Source organism: Oryza brachyantha, chromosome 5 (genome assembly GCF_000231095.2).
Source record: "Oryza brachyantha chromosome 5, ObraRS2, whole genome shotgun sequence".
In the NCBI taxonomy this organism is placed as follows: Eukaryota; Viridiplantae; Streptophyta; class Magnoliopsida; order Poales; family Poaceae; genus Oryza; species Oryza brachyantha.
In genome coordinates this window covers 8,631,951-8,641,110 of record NC_023167.2, presented here as the reverse complement: position 1 = coordinate 8,641,110, position 9,160 = coordinate 8,631,951, and the positions used below count along the sequence as shown (strand labels likewise).

At 40.4% G+C, this 9,160-nt stretch overlaps 1 protein-coding gene across 2 annotated transcripts; it reads right to left on the bottom strand.

The window, feature by feature from the left end:
* Positions 1–2,446: 2,446 nt before the first annotated feature.
* Positions 2,447–8,911, bottom strand: LOC102706192. 2 transcript variants are annotated; one of them, XR_005811898.1, is made up of 9 exons: positions 8,809–8,911; positions 7,286–8,122; positions 6,427–6,482; positions 5,585–5,694; positions 5,052–5,211; positions 4,874–4,966; positions 3,897–4,028; positions 2,955–3,207; positions 2,447–2,825 (listed from the first exon to the last, which is right to left on the bottom strand). XR_005811898.1 is itself a non-coding variant. In XM_040524479.1 (8 exons), the coding sequence occupies exons 2-8, from the start codon at positions 8,025–8,027 to the stop codon at positions 3,190–3,192; spliced, it is 1,311 nt and encodes a 436-aa protein (XP_040380413.1). In that variant the 5' UTR covers positions 8,028–8,122; positions 8,809–8,911; the 3' UTR covers positions 2,452–3,189. The 2 variants fall into 2 exon arrangements, 1 of the variants encoding a protein (XP_040380413.1); XM_040524479.1 differs by having other exon boundaries at positions 2,452–3,207.
* Positions 8,912–9,160: the final 249 nt, after the last annotated feature.

Sequence of the window (9,160 nt, the reverse complement as noted above, 5' to 3'; positions counted from 1 at the left end):
CATAAGTAACTTGAGGTACTTCTGTTGTATTCTTGTTTGGGAAATATTGGCTCCCCTACTCAGTATATTGGCAATTGTCCCATCCATCATATTTTTGATCAGATTTTGCAGTGTTGACCAAAACCTCATACTGGTTGATTAATGCATGATGAACAAATCTCATTGACTGTTTCTTCAAACATCATTTGACGCCTAGAAGATGGAGCTGGTGGTTGACTTGGCTGACCAATTTCTCCAAAGGATGCTTTTGGCAAGTGTGTCATCTGAACAATACCAAATGACTTCAGACATAGCCTCTGATAATCTCTAATGCTCTGTTCAACCATTTGTTTCTAGGCATTAGTTAATTTGTCAAGCTCTATTGGGATCAAGTTTTCAGTAGTGACGCACTTATCTACTCTAGACATTGTGAGCTGTTGCAAATTGGTCCCACCATGTGTGCCAAAAAGCATGTTGACACAAAATTCGTATGGAGATATGATAATTGGCCTAGAAGATCTTCTTAACTTCAGTGATGGTGCTAAATTCTTGGGTTCAAGGTATACCAGATAATTTGACCCTATAATTAAAAAGGAATGAACAAAGTTTAAGTTAGTTCAACCAGTCGATTGACCTTTGGGTTGATAGTTGTTGTTGTAGTTGGTCGATCCAATCTAAGAACACAGTAATATTGGCTGGTGTAAAAAGTAATGAACATATAACATATAATGAAATTAGTTGGGTACAACAAATTAATAATTAACTTAAATCTACCAAATATCTAATTTAACTTATTAGGAATAATCCTATGGAAACTGATTCTACCTCCAATTTGGAAACCATCAATATTCTTATGGAAAACTTCTCATGAACTCATCAGCTTTGAAATTCTATCTGCATCTTATCTTTCCCACAATGGCTAATTCACTAATGGCTAGAAGAATATTAGCATTAACAGGTCAGAAGTTGTAGTTTGGGAGAGAAGTCGTTGATCCGACTATAACCATACGAGACGTTGTTGTGTTGCGCCTTAGCAATTGATACACCTCTATGTGGCGTGTTGATCTTACCAGTGCATATCAACTTTATTCCTGTAAGCAAATAAAAAAAGCAAAGATAAGATAAAATAATTTGAATTGCAAAATATGAATTAAACCTTAGTGTTTCAAAGATAAATAACTAGGTTTTCTAGTAGACACACAAAAATACTTATAAAGTAAGAACATCTAATTGATCTAAACAAAACCCTCGAAACCCTAAAGGGTACCTAAAGAGGTGTGAGGAGGCCTATGGGGTGCTAAGGTTATCTCCATGTGGTCAGGATCACACATAACATGCTCCTACTTGGGCCAGGGTCCTAGACGAATTAATAAACCCATAGGATCAAGATAGGTGGTGCAACATCTTGTTTGTTCAATTCTGGCCTACTCGGATGGAATTTGGAGATGAGAGTGTTTCCATTAGAACTCATAGAGTTTTTCATCAAGTGCTCATGGGCCCAAAAGGGAGCTCATATGCAAATTTAGTAGTTGTTTGAAGTCAACGGTATCTCTTCCAGAACTTCAGGGATTTGATCTATCGGTCTTCCTATTGACATATGATGTGAGTATGACTTGTATCCACACAAGCCATGTTCACATTAGGAGGGTTGCCATGGTCATTGACAGAAGCAAGGTGACAAATTTCCATAGCCACGGAGAGGAGAAATCTTAAGCGAATTCTTCCTTGGTACTAGGAAGACCTCTTTGGTGACAAGAGAGCCAATGAGATGGTGTCGCTACTACTGAGGATGACTACATGGCCATATCATCTGCCCTCAAAGATGAACATCAGAGACATGGGATAAGGAAGATGACAAAGCCAATTTGGTTCAAAAATTTTAGAAATGCATTGAAGGGGTAACTAGAGAAATATATTGAATAATTGTAAAATCATAATCGCATAACTCTAAATAGGTCAATACTAAAGATTATTTTCCCAATACATCGATTTTGTAACGCCACGATCCAGTTACTATAATAGTTCCAGAAATATAAGCATGGCATTGGATATGGATACGAGTGAGAACCTGCTAGCCCCATCATTTATGGGTCATATTTAAGTAAGGTAAATCTATTAATCCCTTAAATAGGCTATTAGTGGGTTGGCTTGCCGAACCGTACATCTGATATCTGATATTGGAGAACCTTCTTTAATATTTACTCCTAAATAAGCATGAAACGCATGCTCACATAATTATTCCTAGGATTGCCTGTTCTGCCATGATCAATTTTCCTGTCACTTCTCTATCGTTAGCGATCCATGTCCAAGTTCTGGCGTTATTTTTTCCTCACACTAACGACCATGGACATGCAACTTCTACAACGGCGTCGAGCTCAACAAGCCGTGCTCGTTAAACACGGCGGCGAAGCATCTTAAAAGTTGCTAGTAGCATTTGAGATAGCTATCAGTAGCACTACCGATGAACTCCACAACAAAAAAAAGGACACGCTAAAACCGAACAGGAGTTGTACGGCAGCAAAAAATATGTTAATCTTCATAGAACAATGTCGTGTGTTCTTCTCAAGAGTGGCCCAGTGTTTCTGTTTGTTCCTAATTACATCCGTGCAGAACGTCACATCCGGTCCTTCGTCAAAAGTGCAGGTCGTGTAGCTATCCGGCCATGGCATACTGGATCTCAATCTTTTAACTTTCAAAGACAACGGCAGACACCAATAGAGAGACATGTCCAGTGTACTATCAGACACTTATGATAGCTCACACCAGCATCAAACTGTTTGCCCTTCTGCAGAACCAGCACTGCAAATCTACAACTCACGCCAAAAAATGTTGTCTCCACCAAGAAGCTGCTCAATGTAGCAACGTTGCATCCTGTCACTAGGTATATATATTTATGTATGATCTCATAAATACAACTATGTAAGCTAACGTTGTACCAAAATTAGGTGCGACAAAGAACAAAAGGCTGTCGATACCATTCTTGGGGTCGATGTATTCCCTTTGGAAATGATCCAGTGGTTTACTTTGCTCCTGTACCAGCAACATGCCAGCATATCATGTCCTCGGTAATCTAGAGACCAGAAGATACCAAAATCATACCCCACCAATCTTTTGTTGGCTTTAAGCCTTCAAATATCTTGAGGGGTGGCAATTAGAGGTTGGAACTAGAAAATTATGGACAGAATGAATCCTCCAGCTGCATTTGCATTCTCATTGATCTGGTATGCTCTGCAGGAAAATACAAAGACCAGATAAATAGCTCTTTTATAAAATAGAAAAACATGTTCAAGGTAAACAACAGGAGCAGAATTTCTGTCATAAAAGGCTAGGATTGCTTCCAGAGCAGAGTAAGGCCGCGTTCAGCTTATGTAGTTTTGGGGTAAGTTATCCAGCGCGAAAAGCGTAGTAATAGATTAGTACATGATTAATTAATTATTAATACAAAAAATTTTAAAATAAATTAATATGATATTTTAAAGCAACTTTCCTATAGAAAATTTTCGCAAAAAAACACACCGTTTAGCAGTTTGAGAAGCGAGCGCACAGAGAAAGAGGGGAATCTGGGTTCTTACCAGCACTGCCGAACGCAGCCTAAGTCACAACTACTATTTATTCTAGAGCACATGTAACCCAGTTGAAGAGTTTTTCCTTTAAAAATATTGGTGTTATTTTCTTTTTACAATAAATGCTGTAGGAGAGGCTCATACAGCTAAATGTGTAATGTATTCATCTGCTTAGCAATGTGTAGATGTCACTAATATTGGAGAAATAGTTATCAGGGATCTCTAATTTTCCCTAAATAGACAAACAAAAGCACTTCATACTTGGTTGCTCAAAAATTTCACCGTATGGAGCTATAACATAGTGCACATAAGTTGTCTTGCTCCAAAATATCATGGGTCATGGCAACTACTTACCAGGCCAAGAGCCTCTGCAGCAGTTCTGTGATTACCAGAAGTACAGATGCTCCTATATAGAGACAAGAGATGAACCCTTTCTGCAACTTGTAAATTCTTTTTAAGTCCACCAGCGACCATTTCCATCTCCGCCTGTAGGGATCAAAGAAACAAAACGTGCATGAATTATTTTTCTACTAACAGGGCAATACACAGAAATAATATTCAAAATTGCTAAAAATATAAAGCTTTTTTTTTTGTTATAAGGTTGTTTGCATGCATATGCATACATAACAGAAAAATGAGCATATTCACACGACAAAGGGTCAAGACATGTTCAGATTCTGACCAATGACAATTAATCAGCATCATATGTCTTTCTGAAATCTAGTACACAAATATGCTCAGGTAGATAGATATGACTGAGAAAAATAGCACCACACATGATTGATCATGAAACTAGCATAAGAAGCACTTCATGCTTGACACATGTAAGCAGCAAGAACAAAAAAAAAAAATCACGCAACACCCCAGGGTCGAAACAGTGATACAGCTTACCAAGACATGCAAATCTCTAAGCTATTCAGTAATGGGAACAAAGCTACTGGTACTATGCCTCAAGGACGGAACAGGCTAAAGTATACACCCAGACTCCAGCAGGATAAATCATAGAAAACAACAATAGCGAATCGTTTCGGCCTTATCTGTTTACTTTTCCAAAAAAAGAAGGGTAATTTGGCCTTGGTGTTAATACTTGGCTACCTTGGATGTATATCAATAAGCTGCCCGAATATAAGCATCACAATATATAATTTTGATCACATTGACATGCACTATGTTTTGATAACAAAAAAAAACCAGGGTAAATGCATCATAAAAATCGACTATTCATAAGAAAGGTTAAATGGCTAAGGGGATATATATGTAAAAGATTGTAAGAAGAAAATAGTAGTGCTCAAAAGCATGTTTACAAGCACAAAGGCAAATGCACCACATACAGAATTTTCTTCTGGAGGAAATATGTTATGAATTCTACAAATCTTCAAGAGCTCATCTAGAGCCTCTGATCGTTTTCCTTGAATCTCTAGTGCCTGCAAGTGGTGAACACATGACATCAACATGACTGAGGGGTGGGTAAACGCACAATCAAGTTTGAAAATTGAGGTAAATTTGTACCCAACATTGCAAGAAACAAGCGCGTGTGCGAGCAGCAACTGATGCACACACCAGTGTGACAGCACGGAACTTGTCCAATCCAATATTACTAGCAAGACCAGCAAGAAAAATCCTTGGACTCTCACCATTGATTTGTGTTGCTCCAATGTCTTGTGCTGCTCTTTATTAAGCACTTATTCTCAGCAAAGTGCAGATCAGTAGAGTAGAGATGATAAAACCAAAAGTAAAACAAATGGAGGCAATAAGACTGTTCTTTCTTTATAAAAGATGAAGGATGAAAGAATTTCTGATTTTTATGATAACTATTTAATAGTATAAACGATGAAATTAACTACTACAAAGTTGAAAATCTATTTTAGAAAGGTGAGATGATGATCTTTTATATAGAATCTTTTTTTCAAAAAAAAGACCACATCATTTAGTAGTTCGAAAATCGTGCGTGCAAAAGCCAAGGAAAAAGCCGAGAATAAGCTGGCTTGAAGAACGCATCCTAAGAGCAACAGAAGTTAATGCAGAAACAAACAAAAAAGCACCTGCTGCAATCATCCAGGACAAAGTTTATTGCTGCCCTATAGAAAGAATCACGAGCATTCTCTGTGTCAAAAGAGACCTTTACACCTGATATCTTGCATAATTGCCTTAGCTACATTCAAAAGAAAGATATAATTAGGCACAGGACGGATATTTCCTAGGACAACCTGTAGAACTATTCCAATAACATCGCCAATGTACCTAAGACTAGGGTATTTAGTTTGGAGTGTTTCTGCCCAAAACATCTTAAAATCATTTGAGTAACAGCATTTAAAACAAAATAGTGAAGAATCCTAACATCATGCCTAGAAGCATATTACTGAAACCTTGAGGGTTCATTTATGTAACAAACAACTGCAATGCCTAACACTAGCATCATTCCATTAATTAACTCATACACTGCAGCAGGATTGTGATGCTTTGTCCAAAGCTCGAAAATTATTTAAGTGAAGAGTATACAACAAGACTAAACCATTCTGAAATTGCAGTCCCTCCATCCCTCCTTCATTATCTTTACACAAACAATCTACTTACAGTCAGTATAAAGTTGATGACCTAGATATGTGTTTTCAGAGTATCGGAATAATCAGGATAAGTTCAATAACTTATGTTGCAGTTAACTGAAAAACAACAGAGGAACAAAGATTTGACCAACAAGAGACACTTTGTTCTGCAATTAACATCTGCCACAAAGTAGAGGTTAATGGCATGATGCCAAGTACGGTTCCAAATCCATAACACAGTATGAAGAAGATGACAATGCCTCTTAAATACAAGCATAGGAACTATACTAACATGAATAAATGTAGCACCATATCCTTTATAAAAGTAAAAAAGAACTAACTTGAATTGCATCATCATATCTGTAATCCCTCCCCGTGATTCTATTATCAATGATTGCTGGCACAAGGAAAGATTGAAAGATTTGAGAAATGAAGCTTCAAGTTCTCATGAATATAATGAAAGATGGTTTACAATACCTGCCAACATAAAAATGGTAAGGTTATTAGGTATTCAGTTTTTTTTCTTTTTTTTTTTGTATCACACAGAAACATTTAGTAAAAATACAGGGGCAAGAAAAGTACTATGATAGATGATTCAATTGCTCATAACTCATAAGCAACATTAATGCTGCATATGGTATTTGGACCATCATAGTAAACATACAAAAAGTGTGTGTCCTTATTTTATAAATGCCAAGAAACTAAAATTAGCACTAAGCTAGTAGTTGCAAGCAACCAATTACCACACCTCACATATGGCAATGCAATAGAAGATTTTGTAATTGACACTTCCATTTTGATAGAAATATTAGAATCAGCTCAATGGCATAAAGATAGGAAAGGATTGAATTTCAAAAATTACAACATTGTTTGGTCTTGGATCACTATTGGAAAACAACTATTTCTGACAATCCGGACATCATATTCCTACAAATGAGAAATTAAATAGAACCCAAAAGAAAATCCTTTGACATTGTTATCAACCAATTGGTAACTTCGCAAGCATATGAATGATGATCATAACAAATAAAATTGTGTCAGTACCATCCTCAGCATCCCAAATGCATAAATGATTAGCAAGTATTCTCAGTTTCCACTTCAATACGCACGTTCAATCAAGCAAGATGAATCCAATGGTGAAGTAAATACTCTATATACATTAGAAAAATTAGCTGAGTATAAGAAATAACAAGGATTCACCTCGGACCAATCTATTAGCCAATCTCGCAAACTTTTCCATCCCTGGCCCCTGGTCCACCACCTCCTCTCCCAATTCCGGCCACCATTCCGGAACCCTCGCCTTTGGCTCCCTCCTCCTGGCCTCTCTCGCTGGCTCCGGCACACGGCTCACTGGAGCCGCCACCGGGGACGAGACGGCGACCACCACCTCCTTGCCACCCAGGCTGCGGTCCCTCCTCCGCACCACAGCCGCGCCGTCCACTCCGCTCCACCAGCTCCTCCCCAGGCCCCACCGCTGCCAAGCACGAAAGGCCCAACCCAGCAGCGCCCACGCCGCGGCGGAGAGCGCGAGCGACCAGAGGAGCGCGGCGGCGGCGAAGCGCAGGGACGAGCGGCGGAAGGTGAGGACCACGCGGTCCCCGCCGACGACGCGGACGGCGGAGCGGAGGTCGCGGTAGGCCTCGTCGGCCTCATCGGCGAGCCGGTGGAGGCGCAGCTCCGCCAGCCGCTGGAGGCGCCACAGCTCCGCCTCGAGGGCGCCGACGCCGCCGTCGTCGCGGGCGGGAGCCGGGCCCGGGGTGGAGGCGTGCTTCACGCGGGAGCGGTTGTGGCTAGGGTTTATGCCGCGGAAGCGGCGCGCGGCGAGCGCTACGGTGGTGTTGGCCCGGTGCACGCGTGGGAGTCGGTGGTGGAGACGAAATGGGAGAGACGGCGAGAAGGCGGCCACCGAGTTCGCCGGCCCGGCGGCGGCGGCGGCTGCCATCGCATGAGAGCTTGCGAAAGCAGGGGCCAGGATAATCTGTATTGAGATGACGTGGCACAGGTACTGGTAGCACTATCTAAGCTAGACCGATTCTCCTGCAATACATTTATGTCGTATTTAGTTCCTAAAAACATCACATTAAATCTTTTGACATCTAAATAAAGCATTAAATATATATAAATATTAAAACTAATAGCACAGTTATGAGTGGAATCATGAGATAAATCTTTTGAACATAATTACGACATGATTAGTCATAAGTGCTACAGTACCAAAATGTGCTAATAACGAATTAATTAGAATCAAAAGATTCGTTTTGCGGTTTCCAGATGAAATCTGAAATTTATTTTTTATTCATATTCAAAAACCTTTTTCGACATCCAATCAAACGTTCGACGTGATTTTTTTACCAAAAGTTTTTGCTAACTAAACAAGGGGCACAGGCCAACACAAAACTTCTCGTACAAAAACTTATGTCCAAAAATATTTTTATTTTTTATATGTATCAATTAAATAATAGAAAAGATAATACCCTTTAACTTCTTCTGTCACAAGTGCACCAACTTGTTTTATTAATTTTATATTATTTATTCATCGTTCTTTAAAATCTCCAATACACGAAATCTAGACAAATCTAATGGCCAAAACGCGTCCACGTGTCCCTACTGATCTCTCATGGAATGTATGGGTGTCTCCTCATCTTCCCGTAAAAAAGAAAAAAAATTACGCATCCTGCCCGAGGAATGAACGGTGAGAGACGGAAAAGGAAGCACGCACGCACCGTCGCCGGAGAGAGAGCGTGAAGACGTCGGGCACCACGTCGCCACCGCCGCCGTGTCGCGCCGGCGCGGCCCGTCCACGCCGCTTCCTCCGCCGCGCCACGACCGCCACCTGCCTCGTCGCAGCCCCCGCCGCGTCGCCGCCTCCGTCACTCGCAGCGCTACCGCCGCCGTCCGTCACGCTGCCGCCCCTCCGCGCCGTGAGCAGGGAGAGAGGGACCAGAGAGGTAGAGTGTGAGACTGAGGTGGGGTTCGGATGGGTAAAAGTTGGTTAAGTCTCATGTCACATCAGATAAATTGAACACGTATTATAAATATTAAACGTAAGTTATATTTATCTTTAATCTTGGACTA